Source organism: Pteronotus mesoamericanus, unplaced genomic scaffold (genome assembly GCF_021234165.1).
Source record: "Pteronotus mesoamericanus isolate MK-2021 breed Mesoamerican mustached bat unplaced genomic scaffold, CSHL_Meso_final contig_317, whole genome shotgun sequence".
Lineage (NCBI taxonomy): Eukaryota > Metazoa > Chordata > Mammalia > Chiroptera > Mormoopidae > Pteronotus > Pteronotus mesoamericanus.
The window spans coordinates 388406-401896 of NW_026555133.1; the positions used below are offsets into that span (position 1 = coordinate 388406).

A 13491-nucleotide genomic window follows, 5' to 3' on the forward strand; every position below is an offset into this window, starting at 1 on the left:
CTCTTGGAAGCCATTGAGGAGCAAGGACTTTGAGCATGAGCTCACCTGTGACTCCCATAGTGGTGCCATTTTCTTAAAAATAAACCTTTACTTCCTTGGCTGCAAATACCCATTTGTGTTTGATTGGGCTTTGATGGGTGCAGGTAAATGAAGCCGTTTAGTCCAGTAATAAATACTGTGTTGGCAAATGTCTTTATTATGTTCATCAAAGATCTCATGAGGTGTTTTTTCTTCAGCATTATTGAGGTATAATTGATTCACTGTGTTTTAATAATCCCTTGTGCATTGTTGCAATTCCTGATGCTGGCAGAATGCTTCGTGTTGTGGAATGAAAGAGCCCTAGTTTAACAAAGGAGGGAAGCCCAAGGAGAAAGCCATTTGCTTCAGGACGTAATGCGGAGAGGGAGAGCTGGGACTAGAACCTCAGTCTCCTGGCTGTCAGGCCAAATCAGCCGACCCGTTATCACAAGAGTTCATTGAACACCCACTACCAGCAGGCTTTGGGCTTGGCAGCTGATATGGAAGGAAATAAGGAAAATGTGCCTTCTTGCCAACCACATCATCTAGAAGAGGACTTCTCCCTCACTCAAGTAGAGGAGCTTGTTAACCCCAGTGAATCTCTAATGAACAGAGGGTGAAGAGTCAGGGTGCAGGACCAGGAGGCATCCCCGTCTCCTAGTTCCCGGGGACTCTGACCTGCCTGTGTCTCGCCTTGCCCACACAGGGCTCTGGCATGTGGCTCCCCCACGGCCCACACCCACACCGTCCTGCTTCCTGGTGGCCTTGAGTGCTGGCCCGTCCTGTCCTGCTGCAGGGACAGGAGCTGGCTGCCTGGTCAAACTGGTCGCAAGTGGCCGGGGCTTCACCAGTCTAATTAGGGCTGTCCTCCCAGGAACACTGGACAACAGGTCCTGCCAAACCCATGCCCCCTGAACAGATGCCTGGGAGCCCACCATTGAGCCAATCTAAAATAAAAACCAAAGCATTTCTCTAAGCCTAGTTTTCTCTGAAGGCAAAACCAAGGTTATACCTGTCTCATAGGATTGAGGGTTGATTGATCGTGGCAGGTATTTACAGCAACATTCCTAAGAGCACTGTCGTAATAGCAAAACAAAACAAAAACCGGAAACCACCTAAAAGTCTGGCCCTTGAGGGACTGGTTAAATAAACTGTGGTAAAACTTTGGGTTAAACATGGAAGATCGGTCATGGACATTTGTCTTCTCTCCTTTCCAATGGTTAACTAAGTGACAGGAGAGGAGTCAAAGGAATGAAAATCTACACGGACTGAGAGACCAGGAGAGAAGACAGCAGCAAAGGATTTCGACCAGGTTTTGGAGGCTGGACAGCAGCCAAAGTGTGGTGACAAACCAAGCAGGGCAGAGGGAATCAGGAGGACACAATGCCTGAATATCCCGCAGGTCCCCAGGCTCGAGGTCTGGCCTGGCTACACGCAGAGGTGGCTGAGGGCCTGGTCGGTGATGCGAGCCCCGGGACCCCCTCGCCGTTCACCCCAGTCCCACCGCCCCTCCCTCCGCAAGCTCATTTTCCAGGAGGGTCTGAAGTTGGGAACACCAGGTCCGCAGAGCAGGGGATTGAAACTAGAAATAGGAGGCCCGACCCTATTCTAGATCCACTCCCCAATCAAGGAAAACTGTTCTCTCAGAAAACAGAATGGGCCCGAACGAAGCCTGTCACCTATCAACACTTGGGAGTTCACGTGAAAAGGCTTCCCCTGTCCTACAGCGAAGCTGAGAGCCGGTGGAGGCCCCTCCCTCGCCACGCACTCACACAGCTTCCAATCATCCTCTTGGTGGCTCCCTATTAAATATGAACGGAGAGCCACGGACCAGGAGACTTTTGAGGACAGCCTCTAAAAGGAAAGAGAGACCGTCTCCCATCCATGCACAGTATTTTTCTTTAAAGCCAATCAAACAAATCTGGAAAAGACAGATACTAGGGAGCAAAAAGAAAAAACAAACAAAACCCCCTATAGTTAGGAAGTGGAAAAAGAAAAAAAAAGGAAGGGGCAACTCAATACATCCAGTCTGTCAGTATTTGTATTCAAAAAAGAAGTATCTATAAATACTGGAGACAGCAGCTGTGTCAGGTAGGGTTCCTGGGAGGCTTGGAGTCAGGGTTCACTGAACGTTCCTTTTATAACTTTTGAATTTTGATTGTTACCTATTGCCTAGTTTAAAATCTAATATTGATCTCACATCCTCCCACAAACACATTAAAATTACACCCAAACTACACTCCAGCCACTATAGAGAACTGTCTGAACGCTAGCTGAATAGAAGTCCTACAACTATGGTATAAAGAAGAAGCCATGCTGAAACAGGTAGGAGAGGTGGAGACTAGGAAAGGGCAGGCCCCACACCCACATGTCATGGTTAAAAATTGGGAAGGATATCTTGGCTGTGGAGGCTCTCACTGAGGAGCAAGGGGTCCCAGCCCCACAGTAGGATCCCCATCCCAGGGTTCCAGTGCCAGGAGGAGAAGTCCCTGTAGTTTCTGGCTGTGAAAACCAGCTGGGGTTATGGCTGAATGAGCCAGAGGGCTGCTATAGTCCCAGGCGTTCCTGGAAAAGGACCCCACGCACAGACTTACACCAGCTTACTAGCTCTAAGTCCCAGCACTGGGCAACAGCTTGAAGGTTGCCAGGGTCATACAGGGAGGAACTGGACTGTCTGGCATCAGAATGAGGACTAGGGGTAGGGGACAGCTTTCTCCCACACAGAAGTGCTGGCAGGGGCCATTATTTCTTTGCTGAGCCCTCCCCCTGCAGGTGTTGAGCCCTCCCCCTGCAGGACATCTGAGTCCCTGTCAGCCTGGCTAACACAGCTTCCCCTGACCTGGTAATTCCCTGTGGCCCTGCCCCTCCCAACTTGTGGGCTCATCCAAGCTGTTTCCAGGAGCTTTCCCATACAAATGTCCTTTTTTTGGCTCATGCTTCAGACTTTCCTAAAAATCTCTCAAGCAAGAAACATCTAGCCTTGGCATGCCCCATACTTCTTGCTAAGTGGGTTCTGGCTCAGCAGCAATTGGCCTTGATTCACAGTTTGGCCTCTCCTGGGCACTTCCAAGACAGCACAAGTTGCAGCCACTTGGAAGATTGCTCTATAGTATATGCATGGTGGCCAGGTGGCCCCAGGCAGGGCACAGGTGGCAGCTGATCTTGGCCTGTACTTCCCAGAAGGTCTGAGAGCCAGTGCACCTAGTGGACAGCTTCAGACTATGCTGAAGTGCCTCCATGAGCAACACACTTGAGGGGTGGACTCAGCAGACAGCAAAGTCCCACTGAAGGGACTCCTGGTCCATGGGGTGGCCCCCGCACAGCAGATCCTCCACATGGTCATACCTAATCTTTACAGTCAATTGGCCTGGGGATAAATCCCTCCCATTGATGTGCCAACAACAATCAAGGCTCTACTACAACAGGAGGGTGCACACAATCCATATGGTGGGGGGTCACACCTGGAGCACTCAGTTCAGGTGACCAGGGAGGCAGTGCCACTGGGTCCTACATAAGAAGGACATCTTCTACATAAGGCCACTCTACCAAGACCAGATCTGGAGACATAGCAGCTCTAACTAATACACTGAAACAAGCAAAGAGAGGCAGCTAGAATGAGGAGACAAAGAAACATGTCCCAAATGAAAGAACAACACCCCAGAAAATAACTAAACAATGGAGACATGCAATCCACCAGATGCACTGTTCAAAACACTGGTTATCAGGATGCTCAATGAACTTAGTGAGTACTTCAACAAAGAGATAGGAAACAGAAAAAGGGAGATAGAAAACATTAAAAAGAACCAGTCAGAAATAGAGACTACAATAACTGAAATGAAGAATACATTATAGGGAATCAATAGTAGAATAAATACACAGAGGATCAAATCAGCAATTTGAAAGGTAAGGAAGCAGAAAACACCCAATTAGAACAGGAAAAAGAAAAAAGAATTAAGAAAATGAGAATAGTTTAAGGAGCCTCTGGGACAACTTCAAATTAACCAACATTTGCATCATAGGGGTGCGTGAAGGAAGAGAGACAGCAAGAAACTGAAAACCTACTTGAGCCCTGGCTGGTGTGGATCAGTGGGTTGAGCGCCGGCCTGTGAACTAAATGCTCACCAGTTTGATTTCTAGTGAAGGCATATGCCTGTGTTGTGGGCCAGGTTCCCAGTTTAGGGTATTCGATGTTTCTCTCCCTCTCTTTCTCCCTCACTTTCCTCTCTCTAAAAAATAAATAAAAATCTTAAATAAAACCCAAATTTGTATTAAAAAACATTTTGAAAAAATAATAACAGAAAACCTGGTGAAGAAAATAGACATACAAATCCAGGAAGCACAGAGTCCCAAACAAGATGAACCCAAAGCAGCCCACACCAAGACATGTTATAATTGAAATGCCAAAGGTGAGAATCTTAAAAGCAGCAAGAGAAAAACAGTTAGCTACAAAGGAGCTCCTATAAGACTGTCAGCTGATTTCTCAACAGAAATTGAGGCCAGAAGTGATTGGCGTGAAATATACAAAATGATGAAAAGCAAGGACCTGCAACCAAAATTACTCTAATCCGCAAAGTTATCACTTACAATCAAAGGACAACTAAAGAACTTTTCAGGCAAGAAAGAGCTAAAGGAGTTTATCAACACTAAATGAGTATTACAAGAAATGTTAAAAGGTCTACCTTAAGAAGAAAAAGATTAAAAAATGTAAACAAAAAGGCAATAAATACATATCTATAAATAATTACTTTGAATGTTCCAATCAAAGGACATAAGGAGGCTGAATTGATAATATAACAAGATCCTTCCTTACATCTGCTGTCTACAAGAGATTTACATCAGATGGAATGACCTAGATCCCTTTCATCCCAACTTCTCAGAAAGTAAAGGGATGGAAAATGATATTTCATGAAAATAAAAACAACAACAAAAAAATAGAACTTTAAAACAAATATGATATCACAAGAGGAGAAGAAAGGACCCTGCAGTTCCACTTCTGGGTATTTATTTGAAGAAACCTAAAGCACTAAATCAAAAAGACATATGCACCCATATGTTCATTGCAGTATTATTTACAATAATTAAGATATAGAAGTGACCTAAGTGTCCATCAATAGATGAGTGAATAAAAGAGAAATGGTGCATATATAAACAGGATATGATTCAGCCATAAAAAAGAATCAAATCTTGCCATCTGCAACCACATGGAGAGACCTAGAGGGTTTCATGCTGAGTGAAATAAATCAGACAAAGAAAGGCAAATGCCATATGATTTCACTTATAGGTGGAATCCAAAAAGCAAAATAAACAAGTAGGACAGAAACAGACTCAGATACAGAGAACATTTTGACAATTGCCCAGTGGGAGGGGGGTTGGGGAATGGGTGAAAACGGTGAAGGGATTAAGAAGTAAAAATTGGTAGTTACAAAAGATTCATGGGAATGTAAAGTGCAACATAGGGAATATAGTTAATAACATTGTAATAACTATGTGTGGTGTCAGATGGGTGCTAGATTTATTGGGGTGATCACTTTGTAAGTTATATAAATGTCTAATCCCTGGGTTATACACCTGAAACTAATATAATATTGTACATTAACTACAATCGAAAAATTAAAAAATATTTAAAAATAAAATCTAATATTAAATTTTAAAAATATCATTATCCTCAGAGAGATGAAAGAAGATATTGTATTTTGGAAATTAAAAGAACAAATATATGTAACAAAACTTTTTTTTTTTCCAAGAATGGAGGCTATATTGAAAACTTCCAGGAAGTAAACAAAAAGACAAATGAGTTGGGGGTGACCAAAGGAACTTCAACTTTAAGTGTAACTTTTTAATATTTTGCACGGAGAATGCAGTCACAGTATTCGTGTAATTAAAAACCTTAGCTCATGTGGCAATCCCTGTAAAGCCTCTGGCACACAGTAGGTCCCTGGTAGTTTCTCTTCCCTCCAGGAGCCCAGAGCTTGGCTGGCAGCCCCAGGTCCTTCCTGACTGGAGGGCTCAGCCAGGGGTGGAAAGTGGTGAACAGCTGATTGGGTGGTGGTAGTGCCCCCGGGCCTGTATTCCAAGCAGCATTCCCAAGGGCGAGCTTCATTTGTTCCTAATTCGGAGGCCTTGATTTACAAGCTATGATGAGGGACACACAGGTCTCTGAAATTAATTACGATTTTGGTCTTTTTCGACTCATGTGGATGGAAAAAATTTATGCGTCCATGTGGAAACGACCAAGCCCGCTTTCATCCCAACTTCTCAGTGTGTTAGAAGAGGGAAAAATAATGCATGAAAAACTTTATTAAAGTGTCACCTACATGGGAATCACTAGGAGTACTTGTTAGTAGTGTGCTTGGGCCCCCTTCCACATCCTGTGAATAAGCCTTGGGAGTGGGGCCCAGAGATTCAGCTGACAACCCCTGAAGAAGGTAAATGTAGAAACCAGATCTCAGTTATACAAATATATTACCTTATTTTTCTTTAGTTCGACTTACCCTTATTTGAGTTTCCATTCTACCTGCTCAAAGGAAACATTCTCTTATTCATTTCCAGGTAAATTCCCTCATACCACCCTTTCCCTTCTGCCTCCACCATTGATCTAAATTTGGGGACGCCTTAACACTGCAGCACAGGATGCAGGGGAGGGGCCGCTCAGTGAGAGTCCTCTCTCGGAGATTAATCCGCCCAGTCCCTGATTCCCTGGATCACACACGCTTCATTTCTACTCTGCTGCTGTCCCCCCCCCCCCCCCCCCCCCGCCACCCTGCCCCGCCCAGGATCCAATAGCATTGTGCCAGCATTCCAAGACACACCCTTTGGGAAATTTACTTCACATTCTGTTCCTTCCATGTACTGGACTCCACCATGGGTGGAGATAGGGATCATTCCTAAAACAGTGTCTAACATCCTGATTAGTCCTCCACCAGTTTCTCCACAGCTAGTGCAGGAAGGGTGTTGGGGGTGGGGGCTCTGCCTGTTTGTACCTCCTTCCAACCTTCCCTTAGACCCAGACACTATGGCTTTTGAACTTAAAAGCTTAGAATTAGCTATTTTTCTTCTCTGGCTAGATAGTAGAGTAGTTAGTCTCAGGGTCAAAACACAAGAGCTAGCACCGCAGAGTGGGATCTGAGGCCATCATGGAAGCCACTCTTTTCTTCCTTTTCACATAGGCTGAGCCACCGGACATTGTGTGTCATTGCACAAGGACCGGGGAAGTGGCTGCTCCTTAGAGGAGGGGGGAGTCGAGAGCATCTTACCTGAAATCTGCTGAGTCCCCACACCCAACACTAAGGCTCCCTGTTCACTCACCTCCCCCAGACAGCTAGGAAATGACACCTCTGGTGACACAGCGACTCCCCAAGCTTCTGTTGGGAGGGGTGGGATGCTGCATGCGGGAGGTTCTCACACCGGGAGGCCCTGGGAAGCCTGGGTGGGAGAGGGAAGAAGCTGGCTCCTGTTTCTCAGAGACAATGGTCACGGGCCTCCCCTCTCCCCTTCTGGGGATACAGTGAGGACCCCGACTAGGGCTCCCCTAAGACGCCTCCTTCTTCACCTGTGAGACTTGCCTTCACCCACCCCACCAGACAGGCAGTTCATCTGGTCCTGTCTTCTCCTAGGTGAGGTGCCAGGCCCGCTGGGAATGAGCTGGGTGGGCACGTGCAGCTGCTGGGTCTGTTACTAGGACCTAAAGAGAGGCCAGTCAGGGATGGAAAGGGCCATGGATAATCTTCTCCACCAAGTTCCAGATCAAGCCATTTAACAAATAGGCATTTCCTGCCTACACAGCTAATGTATTTTAAGCCCAGAGACAGGGCTGGAACTATCCAAGGTCACATCTATGAGGCCAATACGCATGTAAAGTAGTACCATTTAATCTGGGCACACCAGTAGTGACTTGGATAGGATGTGGGGGAAGGGCCTGCCTCATGTCTTTTCCTTCATAGCCCCCTACTCAGGGTCCATGGACCGCAGACCTCCTTTGAGACATCCACCTGTAGGGTGGTTCCCAACTCCACCTCAGCACCAGGGTCCCAGTTATTCTCATTGCCCTGGGACCTGTACTTACCCTTTCTGATTTCCCACCCCCAGCCCGTGCCCAGGGCTGAAGGCGACTCACCAGGTACTAGGACCTGGCTAAAGGGTGAGACCTTGGGCTGTGTGGGGTGCAGACTGATTTAGAGCACAGGAGACGGCTGTGTGGACTCTGGTCCCACAGGGCAGGGTGGCGGGGGGCGTGCGGAGGCCGCAGCCGGGAAGCGGCGGGAGATGAGGGGACCCGGTAGCGCCGAGACCGCCGCCCCGCGGGCACGCCCCCCTCCCCGCTGCGCCCGGCCCCCGCGGCCCCGCTCCGGACCAGTCACCACGGCGCCCCACCCCCGCCCGCAGTGCCCGGATGTGGGTGACGTGCGGCCGCCATCTTCCCGTCCCCGGCAGCCAGCGCCAGTCGGAGCTAGCGCGAGCTGCCGCCGCTGCTGGTGCTGCTGCCATCCCTGTAGTTGCCAAGTCCTGCGCCCGCTGCCCGCGCCATGTGAGTCTGCCGCTCTTGCCCTTCCTGCACTGGCCTGAGCCGATCGCCGCCCTGGGCCCCAGACCCAGGGTTCGACCCGCGCCCCGCGCTCCCCACGCCCGGAGGCCGAGCCAGCGCCCGTGACTGCGCGCGGGCGGTGGCTGCAGGAGGGAGCGGACCCGGTGTCTGCCCTCTCGCCCAGCCCCTGTCCTTTCGAGTCGACCCCAGACCAAGTCTCTGAGGTCGCCCTCATTTAACAGGCGGGGAAACCGAGGCCTGGATGGGGGAGGGGGCCTCATTCAAGGTCACGGATCTTTTAGGCGGTGGGGCCGGACGGGATCCGGGACTTCCAGCGGGTGGCCTTCCTCCCGGGAAGGAGGAAGGGAGGAAAGGATGGAGAGACAGGCAGATGGGCGGAGCCCTGACTGCGGGGCCGAAGCATTCGGGGCCGGGGCCTTAATCCGTCTCTGCCCCCCAGGTCGGCTACCGCTGCCACCGTCCCCCCCGCCGCCCCGGCTGGGGAGGGAGGTCCCCCTGGGCCCCCTCCGAACCTCACCAGTAACAGAAGACTGCAGCAGACACAGGCCCAGGTGGATGAGGTGAGTTGGAGGGGGGGGAGGGGTGCCGAAGGCAGTGGGAAGGTTGGCAAACTAGTGTGGGGATCCACTTGAGCTAGGGATGATGACAGTTCACCTTTATGAGTTTTGGAAGAAAGGTAGCATGCCCCATCCCTGTCAGCGTGCACTTGAAAGGTCCCTGGAATGGTAGCCTTGCTAGCCTGGGGTGTTTCAGCCTGGGCAGACGTGCTCTGGTGACAGGCAAGCTGCTTGAAACTCGATCGAGGGTGCTGCTTTGACATCTGAGATGTCTGGCTATCATCTGCTCCCAATATATGCTCCTTGTGTGGCCTCAGGTGTGGTAGGTATGTTCGGTGTGTGTCCTTGGCATGTTAGCCTGGCAACATCAGGGTGCATGTTCTGTATGTGGGCACGTGGTGGTACAGGAGTGCCCTCATTGAGGTGGCCTTGGCACACCCCCTGCCTTGTGGTCTTGTCCCCCAGGTGGTGGACATCATGAGGGTGAACGTGGACAAGGTCCTGGAGCGGGACCAGAAGCTGTCGGAGCTGGACGACCGTGCGGATGCACTCCAGGCGGGAGCCTCCCAGTTTGAAACAAGTGCAGCCAAGCTCAAGCGCAAATACTGGTGGAAAAACCTCAAGGTAAGGGTGGAACCAGTTAGGAGGACTGGTGGGTGAATAGGGGTTTCATGATCTGTCTCACTGACTCTCCCCTCTCACCTCCAGATGATGATCATCTTGGGAGTGATTTGCGCCATCATCCTCATCATCATCATTGGTGAGTATGGTAGGAGTGGCTAGGGCCCTTTTCTTTGGAGAGGTTTCCCCTATGAGTTCTGGGTTTTGAAGGTCATTAATGTAGTTTTTACTATTCAGCAGAAAGTATATAAAGCTGCCAGTGGCGGTTCTGATTCATTTAGAGCCCAACACCTTGATGTTGTTTAGCCAGTGCTTTGTCTGGTTGTGGGCAATTCTGTTCAGATTTTTGAAAACAGGAAAGCTGGTGGATCCCCACTGTTTCCTTGAGGAGGACCCCCGTCTGGGAAGCCTGGAACTGGGGAGTAAGAGAGCAGGAAAGGCCCTTGGGAATTGAGGCATGGCTAGAAAACCATTGATTAAGAGTTTGTGGTTTCAGAGGCCATAGCACTGGGGGGGGGGGGGTCTCTGGTCCCAAGGCCATGCCATGGGGTTGAAGAGACCTTAGAAGCCCCCTGGCCAGCCCCCTTGCTTTACATGTGGAGAACCTGAGGCCTAGAGGGGAAGGGATGTCAGCCAGCTGGGGAGTGGGGAGGGTGGAAGCGGGGCCAGGCCTGACACACTGCTTTCTCTCCTCTCTTTCTCCCCTCTCCCTCTTCTTCCTTCTCTTTCCCTCTCTGTAGTTTACTTCAGCTCTTAAACCCCCGAGGAGCCTGCCCAGAGAAGGGCCTCTCATCCCCACCCATCCCCAGCCGCTCCTCCACCTCTCAGCCATATCTTCCAGCCCCCCATCCGTGTGTGTGTCCGTGTGTGTGCCCCCTGTAAATAGCCAGCTGTTATTTATACATATATAATATTATATATATTTGGTCTGTTTGTAGTTTTATTACTAGAAGATTTTTCCGGTTGTCCTTAACACCCCTTCCTGAGGTTCCCACCACCTTTCTCTTTCCCTCCTTCCCTTTCCCTCTTTTCCTGACCAGCCCCAAGTCCCTTCATTTGCATCTGCTATGCAATAGCCCCTCTTCCTCTCCTTCTTCCCTTGGATTTAGCTGATCCTTCCTCCCACCCTGGCCTTCCCCATACCCCCACCCCCCTACAAAAAACAGAAACAAAAAGCAATTGTCCAGGCCTCCCTAGGTGCATCTTCTTTGCATTATTTGGGAGGCTCTGAGACTGGCCCCACTTGGTCCTAAGAATCCCAAGGTCTGGGAGCTTCCAGCATGTTAATTAGCATTCATTTACATACTGACATCCCTTTTGGTTTCCTTTTTTGTTCATCATTCTTTAGTTCATTCTTTCAACCCGTGGTTGGTTGGTTTGTTTGTTTCCACTGAGGAGTTGGTCCTCATTGGTCATTGTATCACAGTTTCATTTGCATGACATTACTTGTAGGTGGTGGGGAGCCTGGGCTTTTTGGGGAGCCAGGCTGTTCTGGCCCCCAGAATCATCTCCTAGCCCCTGTAGTCCAGTTTGCCTCCCCTACCCCCATTTTCCAAACCTCTTGTCCCCTCCTCTCCCTCCCCGGAGCTGGTGTGTAAGTGTCTTGGAGTTCAGTGTGTTATGATGGACCAATAATTCTGCCACATGGAGTTTTTCCCCACATTCCTGATCCCCAGTTTTCATGTGGGGCACTCAACTGACATTCCCATGGGGTCTCCCTCCCTCCCATCTGTCTGATCTTCCCCCTCCTCCTCCCTCCAGGAGAGTTGGGGGTTGGCCACAATCTGATCTCTTTTGGGAGAGGTGGCTGCCAGTGTCTGAGGGGTCATCACTGCCTTGGAGAGGAGTGGAGCAGGGCAGAGAATCTCCCCAGTTCCTGCCTGAAGTCTCCTCTGGCCCCATCCCTGCTGGGGGTTGGACTGAAAACTCTCCTCCCCAGTTTGGAGGGTGTTGCCTCCTTCACTGCCCAGCTCCTCTGACTGCCCCCCACCCGAATTCAGGATGGGGGGTACTAGTCACTGCCAATGTGTGTGGAACTTGCTGGAAGACGGGGGTTCTTGCCCTTCTCCAGGGTGGTTGAGCCCAGAGAGAGACCTGTCTTCTCCTTAGGTGAAGTGATAGAGGAAAGGTCTAATGTCTTTTTAAATGGCACAATCAGGGGGGGCCTGAGGGTACAGTTCCTTAAACTGTCACTGGAGGGGACCCCCCCAACTCTTTCCCCCACACTCAAGGTTTCTGTGTGGAGGGGGAACAGGGAGATCTAAGCTGTGGTGTGAAAGGGTAGGGAGAGATGCTGGGGGTGGGGATGCTGTGCTCTAGATCCCCCATATTATCCCAGTGTCCTCTGCCCCCCATTCCTTCACCCCATGCCCCCAATTCTGTGGCGCATCCAGATTGTGAAAATGTACAATAAATGTGTAATGAGTAACTAAATGGTGTCTGTTCTAAGGCCTCTTCTTAACCAACGGGAAAGGTATTGGGTCTGCAGGTTTGTCCCGAAGATTGAGAAGATACATTGGGAAGGGACTGAGCTTTGCTGGAGGGCCTGACCTTGGGCAGGGCAAAGTGTGATTCCCAAAGTGGCCACGGTGGGGCACCAAGCGGTACCACGCGTGGTTAATGGGAGTGTTGATGATCCCTGTGTCTCACCCTGGGGAACCCTGAAGCCTAGGTTTCCCAGCTTTCCGTTCTCCATTACCTGAGGGTATGCTCTTGCTGTTTGTTGGATCCCTTTTACCCCTTGATTTAACTTCCAGACATTGTGCAGTCGCTTCTGGAGTCATTTATACCTAGATCTGAAGTAAATGGCCAACTTCGGTGAAACATCTCTTCCACTTTGTGCCTAGCAGTCCAGCATCCAGAAGGGGTTAATAAATACTGAACTTACCCCTGCACTCTTGTCAGACTCCTGGCGCTAGTCCATGATGCCCCTAATATGGCACCCTAGCATTCTTGTCCCTGGGTGCTTTAACAATGAGTGCAGCCAGATAGTGTTTCCCAAACTTGTCAGCTCCTAAGAACTACCAGCAATTCTTTTAAAGTAGATTTTTAGGCCCCTTCCCTGGAGATTCTGATTTAGCAGTTCTAAGGAACCGAGATGATTCTTTTGAGTACACAGTTGTCATAATGTTCGCCATTTTTTGAGGGTTTACTACACTATATTCCCGTCAGTGCTCAGGACTTTCTAATATTTCATCTACTGAATACTTGTAAGGTTTAGGGTTCCCACAGGCCCTAGGACCTACTTCGTTATAGTGCTAGGGACCGCGGTTCAAATCTTGGCCCCACTACCGACTGGTGTGTTCGTCCAGAAGGATTATGTAACCTTTCTGGATCTCAGTCGCATTTGTGAGGCAGAGGGTAGTAACCAAGCCGGCCTCACTCCGGGTTTGTGAGAAGCGCCTGGTCTGGTCCATAGAAAAGAATCTGGGAGCCTGCTGTCCTCTTCACTCTCATGGTGGCACTGGGGTCTGAAGACAGCTCTTCATCCTAGTGCTTGCACCTTCCGGCTTCTAGGAGCCTCAGGGTCCCAGTGCCAGAGTCTCAGCTCTGGGGAAGGCGGTGACGGAGGCTGCTCTCTTCAAGCTGGGACGCTTGCACTCAGGGTGTCCGCACAAGTCGCCCCCATCAAAGCGACTGCCGCACGCATCAGCCACATCAGCGCCTGCGCGCGGGTCACACTCCCTGCGCCTGCGCCTGCGCAGACTCCACAGTCTCGAGTAGAGTGTCGTCAAGGAAAATCCCCAGCTTCTA

The 13491-nt window shown here is 50.0% G+C and overlaps 1 protein-coding gene across 1 annotated transcript; it reads left to right on the forward strand.

Moving 5' to 3' along the window:
- Window positions 1-8407: 8407 nt before the first annotated feature.
- VAMP2 (vesicle associated membrane protein 2) lies at window positions 8408-12181 on the forward strand. The gene is made up of 5 exons (XM_054575695.1): window positions 8408-8542; window positions 9000-9120; window positions 9583-9741; window positions 9826-9877; window positions 10479-12181. Coding segments are annotated over exons 1-5 (351 nt in total). The 5' UTR covers window positions 8408-8540; the 3' UTR covers window positions 10496-12181.
- Window positions 12182-13491: the final 1310 nt, after the last annotated feature.

What these genes read in the sequence shown, in the direction of transcription:
- VAMP2 (XM_054575695.1), top strand. An exon ending in CACAGGCCCAGGTGGATGAG is followed by an intron (nt 9,121 to 9,582) that starts GTGAGTTGGAGG and finishes CTTGTCCCCCAG; the next exon opens with GTGGTGGACATCATGAGGGT. An exon ending in ACTGGTGGAAAAACCTCAAG is followed by an intron (nt 9,742 to 9,825) that starts GTAAGGGTGGAA and finishes TCTCACCTCCAG; the next exon opens with ATGATGATCATCTTGGGAGT.